The sequence below is a fragment of the Octodon degus genome, unplaced genomic scaffold (assembly GCF_000260255.1).
Source record: "Octodon degus isolate 3935 unplaced genomic scaffold, OctDeg1.0 scaffold00021, whole genome shotgun sequence".
Lineage (NCBI taxonomy): Eukaryota > Metazoa > Chordata > Mammalia > Rodentia > Octodontidae > Octodon > Octodon degus.
This window is the reverse complement of record NW_004524597.1, coordinates 1,497,915-1,517,149: the sequence shown is the minus strand read 5'-3', so window position 1 is coordinate 1,517,149 and position 19,235 is coordinate 1,497,915. Positions and strand designations below refer to the sequence as shown.

The 19,235-nt window shown below is 46.4% G+C and overlaps 1 protein-coding gene across 1 annotated transcript in view; it reads right to left on the bottom strand.

Moving 5' to 3' along the window:
- The window catches only part of Grin2a (glutamate ionotropic receptor NMDA type subunit 2A), a 452,129-nt gene extending 438,461 nt beyond the window's left edge, over positions 1 to 13,668 (bottom strand). The window contains exons 1-3 of the mRNA XM_004627768.1: positions 13,570 to 13,668; positions 12,808 to 12,998; positions 10,919 to 11,350 (exon numbers count right to left, since the gene is read on the bottom strand). Of these exons, the coding sequence (XP_004627825.1) occupies positions 10,919 to 11,332 (414 nt within the window). The 5' untranslated portion in view covers positions 11,333 to 11,350; positions 12,808 to 12,998; positions 13,570 to 13,668. The remainder of the gene's footprint in view (positions 1 to 10,918; positions 11,351 to 12,807; positions 12,999 to 13,569) is intronic.
- Between the last annotated feature and the right edge of the window lie 5,567 nt (positions 13,669 to 19,235).

Below are 19,235 nucleotides of genomic sequence, written 5' to 3'. Positions count from 1 at the left end.
ACTTATGCGTGTGTGTGTGTGTGTGTGTGTGTGTGTGTGTGTGTGTGTTGAGTTGATATATACATAGCTTTCCTGCTTTTCAAATATCATCTACCCTTCAGGGTGATGTAAAATCCTTTGGGGATTTGAGGTGATGATGCAGGGATCATAAATTCCTCCCCCATGCAAGGCAAATTTATACTGAATTACTCACACTCAGAGAAAGAAAGGATATTGGTTTCCAGCCAAATCTAAGAACCTAAACTATCAGAGTTTGGGGATTTAAAAAAAAAAATCAAGGATTTGAGAGATGTAGAGCTTTGGAATAAGCAAGAACCACTGAGGTCACCCAATCCAGCCTGACGAATGCAAGCCCAGTCCCCTGTCCCCTTCCCAACAGCCAGGAACTCACTCAGCTCAGCCACTCCGGGACAGACACCTGCTCTTCTATGAAGACTAATTGCCAAAGCATATTCCTGACATCGAGCTGAGACTTAATTCTTCCCATTTATCTCTCAACTCTGTCCCCTGAGCAACAAAAAAAAAAAAACCAAAAAAACAATTTAGGCTAAACTTTCTACCCTGTAGAAAGGCCACGGGGCATCTGAATATATTTTTTAAACACTCTCTGAGATTCCCTTTCTGCAGGTGAACCTCCTTAAATATTTCTTCTGTGACACTTAACATATTTCATTTAGATCCTGCAGAATCCTGTGGGTCCTTCCTCTGCATACGTTGCGATTTTCCAACATCTATTTTTAAGTATCATCCTCTAGAACTAAGTGCACCTCCATAGATAATGGTGTTCATGTTGCTGGAGACATCATCAATTGTACTACTTAAGCGTTGCTCCTACACCCTTGTTACAGAGGCCCATTCTGCTGAGGCAGCATTACCTATTTTCAGAGAAGACTCCTAGGCTGTCGGTCTCTATCAGTGATTCTTGAAGACTGAAATATAACCCACTTCTGGCTAGTAAGACATAAGGGGAGCTCTATACTAGTGAAAAGCTAAAGGGCTCTATATGAGGCAAGATTTCTTTTTCTCATCCTTTCTTCTACTTTCAATGATGACACATGAGGATGTGATGGCCAGAGCAGAGGCAGCCATTTGTCGTTAAGATGACCCAGCTTCTGAGGAAAGCAGGGAGGGGACCTGAACCCTTATGGATCCCTGAGTCACTAAACCTATCTGACACTCCTTATTAAATAAAAATATTGGATATCTTAATGGTTTAAGCCCTTGCTAGTCTAATGTTCTATTACTAATACCTGAAAGCACTCTTAACAAAAGAAGTCGTGTGATGGGGTGATGATCCCCCTTGATTTAGACATTGTATTTTGAGAAAATTGTCTTCTACTTTCTTAAAAGCTATATTGCTACATAGAATCTGCTTATCTTATTATTGTCAGAGAAAAATAAGCAAATGGATACCATGATTTCCAGTGTTTGCAGATAACATGCTGCTCACATAAGTGGGCCAATCCAGCAAGACATGGAACCACAGAATGCGAGAGGCTGTAATGAACTAGAAATGCATGCCTTGCCAAAAATATTAAAATTCAAGCACATTTAAATAAAACAGATTCAGATGTGATATGTTCATGTACCAATTCCCCAAGGCAATATAATTACTATGTATCACAAACATACACTAATAAAAAGTATAAATAAGTAAATACCAAGTGAGTTTACAAAATCATTTGTTCCCTTTCCTGAAATGCTACAAATTCTTTTTAAACTCTTGGGGACACATTGGCCAACAGGTTCAAATTTTCTCTTATAAAATATTTGAATTGGTTCTGGAAACCTAGTGTACTTGGTTTCCACAGTGGTGACTGTAGTTCATGGTTCATAAAAACATGTTGTATCCTTCCACTTTGTCAGGAGAGTAGATCCATGTATCATTACCACAAAAGATCACTGTGTGAGTAGCATGGATGTGAGGCTTAGCTTGACATAATCACTGCATAATGCCCGCACTTTTCAAAACATCACCTTGCACACAATCCATACGTTACACAAATTGAAAAGTTGTTGATTGTATATTGACATATATAAATATATATATATTTATTATATATATGTAATATATATTATTTGTCATTTATACCCTACAGGGGAAAAGGATCACTGAATTGTCTGTGGTGTAGGTCTATCATCATTTTAGGGAAGGGTCTATAAGGTGTTCAGAGTCTCACTACTATATTGGACTTGCAGTGATCCACCTGTTTACAGCCTCCCAAGCACTGGGATTACAGGCATGCACCACCACACCCAGTCTTAGTTCTATCATTTCAATCTGGAGTTTTGAATTTTAATTTCACCTTCAACATCTTACTCATCTAAGTTAAGACAAAAAAATATTAACAATAAAATCTGTGGTCTGATTTTTTTTAATTGTCTATATTGAATCTAATTCCTTTCCTGAAACCAACAGTGTCCATGACCACTAAGTTAAAAAGATAGTAAAATAAGGACAAAATAATAAGAACTCAAAGCCTTGGGTCCCCCAGCTTTCTGTGCCATTCTCTGAGAGAACCCCTGAATCTCTTAGAACTTTCATTTCTTTGTCTAAAAACAAGAATTCTTTAAACAAATATTTTTGGGACTGCCAGTTTCCCCAGGTTACCACTGAGTCATTACTCCTTAGCAAAGATAAAATGAGAAACTATTTATGTTCTGTGTTCTAAAGCCCTAGGCTTTGTGCAAACATATGGTCCATTTGGCAGTGTCATTTAGTGCAAAGGTCAAAGAGATAATTTCTTCTTAAGATTTTTTTCACATCAACCGCATTTAATTTCTGTTCTGCTGAGATGAAGCATGTGTAAAGAGATCTTAAGACAAAAAAAAAAGTTTTCAGTTACACCAACATGTACGAATCCTTTCTCACTTGACCATCCCTTTCAGAGCATGTTGTGGGATTGATTTCATTCTTTCTCAGGGTATATTGTCATATCATCCTATTGCCTTTCATTTTTTTGTGTGTGTTTTAATAGAAAGTACATGTAGGGCTGGGAAGATGGCTCAGTAGTCTAAATGCCTGCCTGGCCAGCACAAGAACAGGTGTGATGTGCACCACGCTGACCACTGAAACCAGTGGTCAGGTGTGGTGGTGCACTCCTGTGATCCCAGCTTTGGGGAGTCTGAGCCATGCTCTGAGTTTTGTCCTTATGCCCATGAGTGCATTTACATGCCCATTTTATGGATAAAGACATTGGGGCTCAAAGACATAAAAGAACTTGTAAGTGGTAAAACAGTAAGCTACACTGAAAACATGCCACAGTGATTGATGTGCACCCATGTTTATAGCAGCACAATTTGGCATAGTTAAATGTTGGAAACAACACAAATGCCCATCAACTGAGGAATGGATAAAAATGATGTGACATTTTTGCCCAATGGAGCATTATTCAGCTATAGAAAAGATAAATTTGAGGCTTATACAGGTAAATGGATGCAACTAGAGACTGTATTGGTAAGTGAAATAAATCAGACCCACACGTGCAAACACTGTATTGTCTCTCTAGTGTAAGAACCTGAAAAAGTAAATAAAATCTGCAAGGTACAACAGATACTGTGAAAGGGAAAGAATCTACTTAAAGGGAAGAGAAAACTGGGGTGAGGAAAAGAAATAAATAAAGATATTTATGTATATACACAGGATAGCCTGGATTATTATGCTGCTGATTTTTGCTGATTTACTAAAAAGACCAGTTAATGCTTAAATTTTTTCTTCTCCTTTTTAATTTCTTATAACTTTTTTTATTTACCAATGTTGCATGCTTATACCTGGTAAACATCAACTAATTTGAAGACATTATGCAATACAACAACCATTATCAAATTCCTAATTTTAGTGAAATTCTGTATTGTTTCTAATCGGTTTTTTAAAACTATTTCGTATTCTCTTTTTTTATTTATTTTTTATGTATTTAGTACAGGGTCTACAGGGTCTCACTACACAGATCAGACTCATAGTGATCCTCCTGTTTTTCAGCCTCCCAAGAGCTGGGATTAGAGGCGCCCCCACCACACCCAGTGTCAATCGTCATCGCAGCGCTCCCCAAGGGTGGGGCTGGCACAGCTGGCCAGCAGATGGAATCCCTGGCCACCGGCATCTGCCTAAGCAGGCACTTTAATCCACTGAGCTATCTGGCAGACGCTTATTTTGTATTGTCTTTTAAAAAGAAATTAAAAAAAAAAAAAAAAAAAAAGAACCTAGTACGCTGGTAAGCGGTGAGCCTGAATTTATACCCAGGTGATCTGGCTCGGGGCAGCCATGAGCCAAGCACTCACAGAAGACCATTTGCACACCTTCGTATGTCTCTTATGGCACATAAATGTTTCAGAGCGAGGAGGAGTCTCAGAGAAAACATCATCCAAACTCTCCCTTTACAGATGGAAGACCAGAAGTTGACAAAGGTGAAGGGCCTTTCCCAAGGAGCTGGCATTCCAAATGGAGGTGAGGTCCTTGGACTCTTTGTCCAAAATTTTCTTTTCTTTTTTTTTTTTTTTTTTCTTTTTTCTTTTTTGGCAGAACCAGGGATTGAACTCAGATCCTTGCGTTTGCCAGTCAAGCGCTTATCCTACTGAGCCATCTCCTTAGCCCCTGTCCAAAATTTTCTGGGATCATCCAACCAAAGCCAATTGGCAGTAGCTCCCCATGGAACTGTGCTAAGAAAGACTTAAGGCCTAGGCACTATAAGAAAACATAGCACAGGAGATTAACAACAGCAACAGTGACCACAATATGATAGCCATGTGTGTGCCATGGACCAATCACCTGCATGCCAAGGAGCAGTCCCTGGAAGAAGAGAATGACCAAGAAAGTCACTCGGTACACAAATGCCAGCTACTTTTTTTGTGAACATCAGGGCCAACAGTATGCCACAAATGAGGGAAATAGGAAAGTTAGGGACAGGAGAAAGGAAAAACACACCCTCCCATAAGGATGGTGGTGGGATCCGGGAGAAATTGCTAATCTCCAGCCACCTGTTGCCATGGGAATGTGGGCCTAGTGTGGGTAGGCCTTCTAATTTTTTCCCAAAACAAGCATGAAATTTGAGGCTGGGGATGGAGCTGTTATCAAATATTTGCCTAGCTTGCACAAGTTCTTGGGTTCAATCCCTAGCACAGGGAAAGAAACAGGAAGGGAAGGGAAGGGAAAGGAAGGGATATCTAGATCTTAAAATGTTGGCAACTAATTCAAAGTTAAATGATAACAGGACAAACAAAACACAAACCTTATAACATCTCATTTACATAACCCTACTCCCATGATGAGGCAACCAACTCTCCCTTACAAGCCCAAAAATTTAATTTATATTCCTCCTCTCTACCTTCTTTCTTTCTCTCTCTCTTCCCCCTCACTCTACCTAGCAGCATTTTCTATCCAAGGCTACCAGAGGGAAGACAAACACCAAAACTCAGCAGACCACAGCTATCAAGGGTCCAAGCTATTACCAAGAACCCTGAGGGCCACTTACAGAGTTAGTCATGCTTGCTGGGAGGCTGCCTGTTGATCTCTGATGATTTAGGTGAGGGGGAGTGAATGATTACAACTGCCATGCCTCATCCAAGGGCTAAAGATAGGCTTCCCTATTTTCCAGGAGCCACTGGGCACTCTTCCTCAGGAGCTTGGTGGGCTCCACCCACTCAGGATCTGCCGTCTGCCCTTTCCATGAGCTTTCATGTTAACGGGAAGGCACATCACTCCCATCCCAATTCTGGAGCTGCCTGGTGACAAGAGCACCAACTTCCACCTCCTGTTGATGAACTGTTACTCGGCAGTGCTCCATGAGTCTTTCATATGTGACCTCAATTCATGCTATCCCTGGGAGAGCTGGTAATTATCTCCCAGTAGAGAGAAAAGACTTGGCAAACCCATGCACAAAATCAGGCAGCATTTCAGGGGCAAATTCTGCATGGGATGCCTTACACCACACTCCCTGCGATATGTTCATCTGGAAGCTGCAGTACGCTGGCTTGGGCAATGACTGGAGTCATTTGATCAACAAACAGTTACCAAGTAACAAATGCAAAGGGCAAGACCAGTGCAGAGCATCAAAAAGGATACATATTACAAACCGAAATGACTCTCACTAGAGGTGGAAAACCAAAAGATTAGTTAAAATGATTGTGTATAACGACAACATTCTGCAGTCATTTAGAATCAAGTTTGAGAAATATATTTAATGATAAGGGAAAATTCCAAGAATATGTAATTTTTAAAAACATGAAAGCAGGTTGGGAAATAAAACTGGCTCAAAACCAGAGTGAACACATTCGGCAACTCTCTTTTGCTCTTAAGACAGAATTTATGTAGAATGCTTCAGTTATTTTAAAATTTACATAGTATTGCTTGGAAATCAAATGACAGAATCACAGATGAAAATACAGAAGACTCCCTAAAATATATTAAGTGCTGAGAGTCGTGGTTGAGCAGCAGAGCATAGCTTAAGGACGCATGAGGCCCTGGGTTCAATCCCCAACACCACAAAAAAATAAAATAAAATGAAAGAGATGAGACTCTCCAGTTGTGAATAGGAGTCAAAGCCACATGACCCACGGAGGGATGGGTTGAATGTGAACCATGGAAATCAGATGTCACCCCCACCAGGGGACCAGAACACAGAGGCATGGCGCTGCCAGCTGTGCATGCAACGGGGCATCTGTACCCCCAACAAAGACTCACAACCCAAAGGAAGGCTTCTACGTGTATGAAAGAGACAACACAAAGTCACCAACAGGAGCCTGCAGTCTGAGCCTGCCCCTTGGGCTGCACAGAGCAGGAATAATGCTCTGAACTCAGCTGTCGACACAAGCTGTGCTTTAAAAGCACACACCCCACAAGTGCCAGCCGAAGAAACTCTCCAAGTGCCCTGAAGATAAATTCACAAACAAAAATTAGAGAAGATGTGAGGAGTCAAATTAACAGATGCTACAGCTGAAAGAATTTATAATTGAAGAAATAAACATGCTGGAGCAATTGGAGAATGGTGTAATAATAAGTATATATTGACTCCTTAAAGAGTCCGAATAAGGCTTTACATCCACCAAGTGAGAAGAATGGCTCATCACATCATTTATTACAAAAAAAAACAAAACAGGAAAGGGTACCAATTCTAAACCTTAGGAATAAACTATATCATTGTTGAAATTAAAAAGCTCAAGAGATTAACAAATCAATAGACTAGCCACAAATGAATCAAGGCAGTTAACAGGAATATGGAATTTGGAAAATAAAAACTGTCTCAAAGCCCAGAGAGACAAAGAATGGAAAAAAAAATTAAGTTAGGACTGATGGAGAATTAGTTGAGAAACTATTCTCATATGTCTCCAGAAGGAAAGAACAGAGATAGTGGCAGAGAAAATATTCAACAGATGTCGCTAAAATTTTTCCAGAATTGAAGAAAAACCTGAGTCTTCTGGCTACAGAAACCCACAGAGTACAAAGTACAATAAGCAAAACATATATATGATACAATCCTCAGCTTGTAACTCAATGCAGCCTAGAAAGAAATACACCAAAACGTCAGCTGTGGTTGCTCTTGGGGATAAGATTTGGAGCAAGATTTTCATTTTATTCTTAAAATCTTAATATACTTTTTAAGGTGTTCTAAAATGAGACTACATCATTTTTTAAGGTGTCTGCACTCATTACTTCAAATACACTTATACACTTGCACACATTTTTTTAAAATCTTGCCCTCAGTGGAATTTCACTCTAGTAGAGGAGATGGGGCATGTGTGGAGTTAACACATAAAGCAAAGCCAGAGAAGAGATTCTGGAGGGTAGACATAGCCTTGCCTCTTCCAGCATGGATAGGGTGGTGGGGTCCACAGGACCCTGAGCAGAAACATCAAGGCCTAGGACATTCACTGGATTTACTGGGGACTATAACTGAAGCCAGCATTTATTTTAGTTGGACCAAGCCAAAATGGTCAGACCAGATAAGATTAGAACTTTGACTACAGCAAGCATTATGTTAACCAGTTTTATTACAAGACCAGACCACACACTAAGACAAGTAAAAATTAATACCTCTGTCGGTAGCTAAATGACCACAAAAACCTGCCATCTACCACCATTCCAATCATGATAAGGCTTTGCTCTTTACTTCAAGGGTCTTATTGGCCATGGGACAGTACAGTGTGTATGTATTCACTTTCATTGATAATCAAACTAACCACTCTTCTTATCAATATGGGCATTATTGTCCTGCCAATTCAGACCTAACACAATACAGGGATGCTGTAGGACAGCTTACCAAGTCAAAGTCATCTTAGGGGTAGGCCAAGAGTACTTGTCAATTTGGGGAGATTGAGACCCCATGGTCATAACATTGCTGGTACACCCATACAAGGAAGTTTCAGGCAGCATCCCATGACTGCTTCTTTGGAGTGTTGAGCTCTAAACCAGACAGGTGGTAGAGATGCCTGCTAAATGGTTGTGTCACTAATGGAAGGAAAGGTTGATCCCATTTTGGACAGTTTCTTTCCTTTTAAACACATCTGGTTTCTCAAAATACCACCCTTTAAACCAGCTACTCTCAGTACCACCTGCCCATCCCACACATAGGTCCTAGTGTATGCCCCCAACACCATCTGCTTTGACTTCTGTAATGCCCCCACTGCCTTGCCCTCCACCAGAGCCACATAGTGGGGGCAATCACACCAACTCAGATGACACCAACAGCAATGGAGGGATTGAGTTCCTTTCACCATTTTTGAGTCAGTGAGCTCCTTCTTTCTCCCCCTCTCTAGTGCTTCAAATCTCCACTTAACCTTGTCTTCTCTGAACATGTTCTTTCCTGTCTTTCTCCTGCCATCTCCTGATTCCTTTCTTCTTTCTTACTCTTAAATGGGGTCACATTTTTGCCCACATCTCCATAAGGCATTTATATCCCACAGAAATGAAGGACAGTTTCACCTATACTCTGTCAGCTCTCAAAAATCCTCTTTTTAATGCCTCTTTCTTGGCGGGTGAGACCCTATTTCACGTACCACCAGCTCAGATTTGGAAGAAAGAGAGATGGAAGCCACTCAGGCCTTCTGGCCTCAACCCGGCTTCCCCAATTCACTTTGTTCTCTGCTAGGTTGTGCTGGCCCCTCATGGATCCAGAAATTTCACCTTTACTATGGTTGTTTTTTAGGTTGCTCCTTTAATCAAAATTTCAGAAGGGAAGAGGCACTAACGTCAGTATTTATATCCCAAAAGCACACCCTCAACCCTTTCTGGGAATCACTCTTTCTTCATGTTCACACCTTCATACAAAGCCTGGTTCCTCTCACTACACTGGGATTCCCTGTGTGCACTGTGCTTCTCCATATGAGGTGGATTTTTCATGTCTCTTAAGGATGGCATGACAAAGCTAAAGGACAGGTTTGATTTGGTGGAAGGTAAGTTCACAGCTTGGGACCAGAAATCCAGATATCTAGCTCAATCACCTACTTCACAACCTTAGCCAAGGGTCTTAACTTCATTGGAAAGTTACCTGATGCTCCAGCAAATGCGAAGGGCCAGTCCTGAAATGGCCTATTTGCTGGGGGCAGAGCTCAACTAACTCCCTCCTCTTCGTTACAGGGAGGAGATCCCTAAAATTGAGAGAAAATGCTCAACAACTCGTCAAGATTCTGCTAGGTGGATGACCATTTTAAATGAGTGTTTAATAAGATGCTGCATCAGTTGTGTTTCAGCTGAATGTTCTGCAGCCCTAGAGACCTAGAAGAATTAATACAGGTCCCAAAGGAGTCGGTGTTAAGTGCTGAGCAGAGCCAGAGTAGGGCTTGATAAATACAAAAGAAGTTTGAGAGTGTCAAAAGGAAAGTGATGTCACAGATGCCTGCATGCCTCCTTCGGATGTCCCCTTCTATCTAAGGAATGCCCCTAAAGAAGGGTTCCAGGTAGGGACTGGCACCACATGTGTACTCATGCTTTCCTCCTCTTGTAAACCCCTAAATCTTTCCTGGGCTTTTATAGAGTTACTGTGTACACACAGCTTCAATCCTTCCTCCCTTTTCCTCTTTCCTCACTTCATTTCTCCTTGGATCCTCCTTCCCACCTTCCACTTCAGCCCAATTCCCAACCAGGCCCTCAAGAAATCACCCTCAAGCCCTCCAATTTCTCCCCACTTTTCTCTAACCCAGGGCTCTGCAAACATTCACAAAAAGGCTTGTCCTGTCATCACACTTCAAGAGATTTGAGGACACTTTTCTTCATTTGCAAACTCAACTTAAACACCAAGATCCATCTTGAGGAGTCAACTCCTCCACCTGGTGGTCTTGGAGTCCCTGCCAATTCACACAAGGGCTGTGTAAGAAAAATGTCAGGCCCTCCATGCTCTGGGGTTGGAGGTATACACCTGCACTCCTACAGGAAGGCTTTAACCTGTGCTTCTCCAACCCAAGGCTCCTCAGACTCCCCATCCTCTGTTCCTCTTTCTGCAAAGTCCAGGAAACCTGAACATTTTTCTATCTTGTTGTGCTTTATCTAAAAGCTTCACATGTTGTCTCACAACAATACTCACCTTTAATATTTTTAAAAATTGTTCTACTCACTTACCACAAGAAGGAAATATATAAACTTTTCCCACAAAGCATCAGGTGAAATCGATATTTTAAGAATTTGAACCACATTAGCCCATGTGCTCCCAGGCTCCCCGCTGAGCTCCTTGGAAATCTCCAAACTGCTGTCACCACCACCACCCCTTGCCACATTCTTTCTGGTACACTGAAGTAGGTGAGTGTAGTACTCTGCTTTCAGGATGGAGGCAAGAGGCGTTTCCTTTCGCTTCTCATTGGAGAGGTGAGGCCTGCTTCTCACTAGAACTCCAGAGGAGTCCTCGCACCTCCAGATCAAGTCAAAAGCCAGGGAGCCCAGGAACCTGCAGTGACTTCTCTGGGATCCTAGCAGCCCCTCCCCTCCCAGCCTTACCTTATCAGCCATGATCATGGATGCGCCCCCGTGGATGCCCAAGATGGGGATGAAAGTCTGCGAGGAGATAAAATCCAGCATCTGGGCCACAGCCTCCTGGTCAGTGTCGTCCCCAAACACCAAGCCGTGGATGCGCGCCCCAGACATGAGGTCACACACGTGCGTGATGAGGCTCTTGGGGTCAGTGCGGTTCATGAGCAGCGCTACCACGTTCACATCCAGGGGCAGCCCCGCTGCCTGCTCCGGACCCCACAAGTTTCGAAGTTCACGCTCCGTCACGTCGTGACTGTGACCCAGCAGCACCGCAATGTTCAGCGCCGGGGGACCCTTTTCCGCCGCCGCGCACCGCGCCGGACCGCGCCAGACCAGTAGGGCCGGCAACACCAGCAAGGTCCAATAGCCCAGTCTTCCCATAGTCGCCACTTACGGTCCCTGCAAGGTGGAGAGCGAGAGGCAGGGCGGCGTGAACAAGAGGCGCACAGGAAAAGAATTACTGACCCTGAGCCTCGCCTTGAGGGCCAGGTCCCAAGCCCACCCCCAACACCCGCTGCGCTGGTCACTCTCTCCATTCCTCATCCCCGACGCCATCTGCATCCCACGATCCATCTCCAACTACATCTACAACTCTAATCCGACTAAATTCCCCACCTCTGTCCCCAAGCCCATTCTCGCATCCTGCCTCCGTCTGGTCCCCTATCCCCAGCCGCTTCTCCATTCCTGATTCTGCCCACCTCCCCCACCGCGTTCCCCAAGTTAGCTGCAAACCACAGCCCCGGAGCGCCAAGCGAGCCATGGACCCCACCCAGCTCTGGGCTGCGAGGAGTAAACCCTCTATCCTCCCCTTTTCCCCCTCAAAGCAGTACGGAACAAGTTACAGACCCCGCCCCCTGCTCACGCGGAGTGAACTACAGACCAGCCCCGGCGTGCGGAGGCGGCACCCGCACACCGCAGCCTGTTTGCTCACTGAGGTAAGTAACTGACCTCACCCCCTGCCAGCTGGCCCGTGCATCCCAGACCTCGCTCTACGCCTGGCAACTGTGCAGACCTCACGTTTCTCCTGCAGGGCACCCACACAAACACCCCGGAGCGCTTGGAAGTGAGCATGCTTGAATGGGGGTCCGGGCTCTGGGGTGTCTAGGTTAACTCGCGCCCCGCCCCACTTCTCTTGGAGGGGCCTTGAAAAGGTTTTCACTCACCTGCAAGTGACCCCAGGACCCGCCCCCTACACACTCTGGTGCACTCACGCGCGTGCACACACACCCTCTCTCGGGCGCGCCGTGTGCATTGCAGGATTCTGAAGGGTAGGCGCGTCCCCCTGCGGGCCAGAGCGTGGGAGCTGGCAAAGAACGTGCGTGGGGAGAAAGGTAGGCTCCAAAGAAGCTCTCAGACAAATACAGACTGTATAGCCCCTCCCTAACCCTTCCACTTCGAACCCTGTTGCTCAATCTTAGTTGCACGTGGGCAGTAAGCTGCACACGCTCTCAGACACGCGCGCTTTTCTGCGCACTTCCGCAGGGCGCCCTGGAGAAGCTCACAGTCATTCGGAGTCCTCACACGTCCTCAAGCGCTGCACACAACTGTACGGCGCCAAGCGTGCTGCCGCTCTTGCCTGCAAATATCAGCACGGTCGTGCACGCGTGTACAAGCGCGCGCCCCTCTAGCCCGGCGCTGTTGGAGCCGGAGGAAGTTGGGGCGAACTCGCGCGGGCCTTGGTATTCTTTGGGTGAGCGGAGCCGCAGCGCCCCCTGGTGCTTCTCCTGAACCTCACCACGGGTCTCCCTCTCCCGCTTTCTCGCTTCCTCTCTCTCCCCATCCCTCTCCCGCTCTCCCTCAGATCGAGTCTCTCTCTTCCCAAGCTCACCAAGCTACAATCTCCCGCTGGGACGTACCTGTAGCCGGAGAAGGTCGAGGATGCAGTGGGGCGCGCTGCGCGCACGAGCATCTCGGCCGCCTCAGCAGCCACCGGGTTTAGCGGGTTCCCGCATGGTGCGGCCCCCGCGCACTCCCCTGGCTGTCCCGCGCTGTCCGCATCGCCCCCACGGGGGGCGGCTATCCCAGCCGGAGGCTCTGCAGCAGGGCTCTAGTAAGGCGGGGGACAGATGGAATGGCAGGGTCAGCCCACCGGCGCGGGGAAAGGGGGTGGGGGAAGGCTGCAGTCTGCAGTGCTCACAGCCCCCCTATGCGCCTGAGGACTCGACCATAGGGGGGGAGCTGAGCTCCGTGCCCAGACGCCCTCGGTGCGGATCCTCAGTCCGTGTGGCGGATAACCCGAGCTCTGCTCAGGGGCGCATAGGAGAATGGGAGCCCCGCGCTGGCCACCCACGAGAAGCTAACTGGGCACCTCCACCCTCACCCCCTACCACCTCCCCGGCGCCGGCTGCTGGGAGTTTTGCGACCGGGAGCTGCTGAACGAGGGGGGTAGGGAGAGAAAGAGGAGAGAAGGAGGGGGCGCTGGCTGAGTTTGCGACGAGCTGGCAGGAGGAGAGGGGGAGGGAAGGACTCGGGCTCCTGCGGTCCCGGATCCCGAGGGAGGTGCGATCACTCCCACGTAGCGACCCTCTGTCGGTCCTGCCGCCCCCTCCTACCCAGGCCTCCCGCCTTCCCTTTCCCTAGGGGCCCTCCCGGGTTTCGCGCCCCGCGCCACCACTCACCGCAGCCTCCCTCCACATAGTTCTCAGCGGTGGCCGCTCCTGGTCATCTCCAGGGCTGATGGCTGCGGCCGTGACTGTCAGCGCTCACCCGGCCCCATGCTCCGGCCAAGCTCTCCGAGTCTCTTCCAGCAGCCTAGCTCAGCCTCCTGCCACACTCCGGATGGCAGCTGCCGGGTCCACTGAGCGCGCCCAGGAGCCCTCTCCGCAGCCCCGCTTCAGGCTGGCGTGTGTGAGGGCGAGTGTGCGTGTGTGCGAGTGTGAGTGTGGGAGCGCGCGCGCGCGTGTGGCCGGGGATCCCCGCGGTCCCCGGCCGAGAGAGGCGCGGGCGGGAGAAGGCAGCTCCCTCTGGGCCCTTAGCTGCGGGGCCAGCTCTGCGCTGAGCGTTCGGTTCCCCACTTGCCGGCGGGAGTCCAGCGAACGCCCGGCTGCCCTGGCTCACGGCACTGACAGAGGTTCCTGGGGCGTGCTTCTGACGCCGTCGCCCCCGAAGAAGAGGAAGAGGAAGGAAAGGCGCCCACCAAGCCAACTTAGGCACTTGTTCTTAGCCAGCAGGACGCAGCAGCCCCCACGCAAGCCAAAAACGCTTGGAGCTCCGGCGAGCGAAAGCGTCTTCCGCCCGCAGCTGCCCTCCCTGGAGGCGGGCTGAGGCAGACCCCGCAGTCCCCAGGCGGCGGCGCGGAGCGCAGTCACCGGTTCCCGGAGCGCAGAGAGACGAACGAGGCCGAGATAGGTGTCTGACTGGGGAGTAGGGCGCTGCGGTAGCGCGCCGCTGTCCGTGGTGCTGGAACCACGCTCTCCGCCCGCTCCCGGGCTTCTGGTGCGGCTGCAGAATCAATTATTCAGATCTCCGCGGCCGCTTCCTCCTCCCCAGTGCCTCGCGCTGGGTACGCCGATCTTCCCTCCAAGCACAGGCGCGCCGACACGCACACACCCGCACAGAGAGTCTGCTCGGCTGCTTCTCCTGTGCCTCACCACCCCCGTACGGGAACCCACTCTTCTGATCTCGGAGAGCCAGAAACCTAAAAGCAACGACATCTACATTACCCACTTGCTTCCTTCTTGTCTGCTAAGTTGTGCCAAACAAAAGTCACCCTGAGGTTACCATTTCTAAGCTATTTGAAGGGGTAAGCAAGAGAATCTGGAACTAGCTGGTTTCCTTGCCAAGGGAGAGACCAGCACATGCCTGTCTTCCCTTTCACCCTTCAAGCCCTGGAAAGAACATGTCTTAAATTTTAAGAAGCTTTGTAATCATTGTTCCAACCCTGGCTGCTCCACTTGTCAGCCTGATATCATTGTTGTGATCAGAAGGTTTGGAGCCCTTGTTCCTAGGTTAAAAGCTTAACCCCTGCCCAATGCCCATACAAGGCAATGTATTGAGTAGGAACCTTTATGGAGTGATTAGGTCTTGAGGCCTGAAGGGGACTCATACCCTTGCAAAAGAGCCATCAGAGCCCTATCTAGCCCCTTCCCTCTCTTCTCTGGCTCCAGCAAGAAGTTGCCATCCATGTACCAGCCCTCAGCCTCACCAAAATTAAATCTACCTCACCTTGATCTTGGGCTTTCAGCCTCCCAAACTGTGAGAAATAAACTTCTGTGATTTATCAAGTACCCGGTTTATAATATTTTGTTGTGTCAATCAACCAAACTAAGAAATAACCTCTGGGCAATTACCTGTCATCCCTTAATGATTACTAATCTGGAAAATGGAGAACAGGAAAATATCCATTTCCCTGGATAGTATCAGGGTTTTTGTAAAAACCAAAAATCTTGATGAAAGAGTCAATAGAGTGTGGCACGTAGTAGGCTCTCAAACATGAGGTGCTTTTAAGTGACCTAGCATATTCCTTGGAGGAATATGCATGTGGCTGCTGGTACCAAAAAAAAGGGCAGGGACACTGTTCTAGAGACTTATAGAGTCATTGTTGAGCTGCTTGTGGTATGCTGAGTTCCCTGGGGTTTTATTACCCAAAAGACAAAAAGGGTAGGAGGAATTCTGAAAGATAAATGAAAATGGAGGAGTATGTGATAAAAGTAGGGAATGCAGAAATATTCCAGTCTTGAGACTGTGGCTGGGCTGAGCTGGGGTAGGCCCCTCATTCCTTAGAGGCCCCCAAGCTTGGACGTGAGCACAGGAGTAGGACTCATGCCGAAGGAAGTTGGGCTGCTTATTTAAGTGAGGAATAAGTCAGTGTCAAGATATGGTGACCTGTTGGCCTGGCTTCTCAGGAGCACTTGATCTTAGGAGTCCAAGAGTAGTCTGAGCAGCATAGTGAGATCCCCTCACAATGAATAAATAACGTATGGACCATATACATTAACTTCACATCACTTAAGGATTCAGTTTATTGGACTGGTTGTGTGCCTCAGTGGCAGAGTACTTGCCTAGTGTACTCTAGTGAGACCCTAGGTTTGCTCCCCAGCACTGGGGGTGGGGAGTGTTTAAAAAGAAAAAGGTTTCATTTTGTTAAGTTTTGAAATTATGTGCATCTACATAGACCATCACAAGAAAAACATACAAAGCATTTTTGTCACCCCCACAAAATGTCCCTGTGCCCCTTAGATTGTCAATTTCCCTACTCCCACTCAGCAGAAACTATAATTTAGATTTCTAACACTATGTAACACTTTTGTGTTCTTTTGAACTTCATAAAAATTTGACACTGTATGTTCTTTGGTTACTAGAAAACTGGAAGCCTCACCCAAGCTACTTCATAAATTGACAACTTTTTATTTTAAATTGTTAAGTTGTTAGCTTTCCTACTGTGTGGATAAACTACATCCTGTGTATCTAGACTCTTATTAATGGACACATGAGTTGTATCTGTAGAACATTTAAAATCCAGAGGGCTGCACACATTTTATTCCATCAGACTCTCCAGGGGTAGGGCCAAGTACAGGAATTTATTTTTGATTTTTATTAGCATGCAATAACTGTACACAAGAATCAGGTAAGTTTAATATTTCAACATATGCATACAGCATGCACTGGTCAGGTCAGAATAATGAACATTTCCATCTCCTTATCATTTCTTTACATTTGGCACTCTCAAGCTTCTTCCTTCTAGATCTTCCTAAAGTATGTAATAGTTTCCTATGAATAATAGTCTGTGCTGAGGAACACCAGAACCTATTCCTTCTATTCATGTTTTGGTACCCATTATCCAATCTCTTTCTATTCCCTCTGCCCTCCACCCTTTCCAGTCCCAGGTAACCACTATTCTACATTCAGACCAATTTTTCCTTAACTTCCATGTATGAAAGAAAGTATGCTATACTTGGCTTCCTATATCTGGTGTATTTTACTTAATGTCATTTCCCCAGTTCCATTCATTTTGCATATACACCACATCCTCTTCTTTTCCCGTACATCCATCAGTGGGCTCCTCGGCTCACTCCGTGCCTCAGCTATTGTGAATAAGGCTGTAGGACATTGGTTTTAAACCCACTGATGGTTTTGATGATTCCACTGTACTTTCCATCTTTGCCTATCAATCGCTGACCTCAAAGCTGATTCTTCTTTGATGAAACTAGTGGTATGGGGAGCTTGGAATTACTCATGCCCAGATTTTTTTAAAGTTAGATTAAGTATATGTGGATTCTTTTAAATAAAGGAAGAAGACCCTGGAAGGAGAGTCTATGTCAAGACAGTCACAGCAGCGTGAGCTGGGTGCACGGAGCAGACACTGCCCCTAGTGTGGAGAGCCTTGGCGGCTCAGACTCTTGGAGTTTCGCCACACATTTAACTCTGAATATGAAATCATAACAACCTTCTCCATCATGTGCCACAAAACTAAACCCTCTCAACCTCTCCCAATGCCCCGCCAAACACACACACACACACACACACACACACACACACACACCTGGAGATACTGAGGAGGGATTTGCTACTGAGGAATTCCAGATGAAAGGCCTTCTTCATAGCAGCTATCCCCAAGACTATGCCCCAAAAAAGTAAAAGAAAACCGACACCAACACCATTTTACTGTCAATTTTTCCAGTAAGTTTTATCACCCATCACATCATTAAAGTAACTGAAATATCTAGTCTGGTCTTAAGCAATAACTTTTTCAATTATTTTCAGTCCCATTGATTTATCCTCTAACACTCCACTTTAAAAACGACTCCATTATTGCCACTTGCTTTGAGCTAGTTAAACACAGTTGTTAAAGACCAGCCTCCATATCATGTTTATAGGAGAGAACAAAAATGAGCCAACCACTGATTATATTTCTTTTTATATAGCTACTACTCTCAAGGGAAACTGATAAAGAATTACCACACTTCAAATCTGAACCACCTTTAGATTCTATCCTGCATGGTGTGATTGCTATTTTGAAGAAACACCTTATTTGAGGTGAATTTTTTGCAAGGCATAGTAGTGTATGACTGTAATCCTATCACCTGTGAGGCTGAGGGAGGTGGATCACCCCAAGATTGAGGCCAGCCTTGGCTACATAGTGGGTTCAAAGCCAGGTGGGACTACATAGCAAGACCCTGTCTCCAGAAGGCCACTAAAAGAAAAGTAAATTTTTAATTAAATAATCTGAGTTCTGCCATTACAAATTATACTTTCATCCAGCAATATTCCAAGATAAACTCATCGCTGAAATCTATTGAACTCCAGATGATAGCTGCTACCATCTCTCAGAACTTTTTCTTCTCCAGCTGCTTGATGAGAAATTCTGGTCCAATGTCTTTGCTTACATATAGAGAAACTGAGGCTTATATGAAATTGATCAGTCTTCCTGCTGTAAGACAAAAATACTAAGGGCAGACTTTGTAGGGAGACCCAAAACTCTTGCAGCAAGTGTCTCTGTGTAAAGTGTGTCCGCATGCTACAAGGCTACAGAGGTTCCAGAGCAGTATGACTAGATCCTTAGAGGCAAGGTTAAAGCCAAAGAAAGGTTAGGATTGCTGAGTGACTTAAACACCACACTAGGCACTGGTTTTGTCACTGGTGGCCAACCTTCACCATCTTCCAAGTTTTAGCCCATGGGTTCTAACTCCTGGACATTTCCCACCCTGCTGTGATGACAAATGAGCCAGAAGATGTATCTGTATCCTCGCCCCTTGTTGGTTGAGGGTCACCCCTGAGGCACCCTCTCATGTTCCCAGTTCCCAGCCTACACTGTCCCTGGTGGAGCACAGGAAGCTCTCAGAATGCACAAGCATTTTCTACAAGGAGCCTCCAGGTGGGCCAAAAGAGCTGTCAATGGGACTCTGGCCACACAGCCTGATAGTCTGAAAGACCTGGGCCACATGAAAGCAACAAAAGGGTATGTGGTTCAAGGAAAGGGGCAGAGGGACAGAGATGGCTAAGCTGCCCCCTGTAACATGAAAGACTTTTACTATATCAGAGAAGAGGAAGCCAAAATGGGTGTCACCTTCAGCAGCCAGCCAGTGCCTTGCCCACTAGTAAACTGGGCTCCATCAGTGCTCTGAAATCTGCCCTGACTAAGTCAGCTGATGCTGCAGTAAGGAAAAGAGCTACTCAGCGTGCCCATTCCAGCCATACTGATGCTCCCAGGAATGCCCACACTCACCACTGCGAGCAGCCTCTGTGCCCATGGGAGGCCAGGGCTCTCCCTTAGGTGTTGCCTGCAACCACAGGCTTTCGCTCTGTCCATCCTGCAGGGACACTGGTCCTACCTAATGCTCTCCCA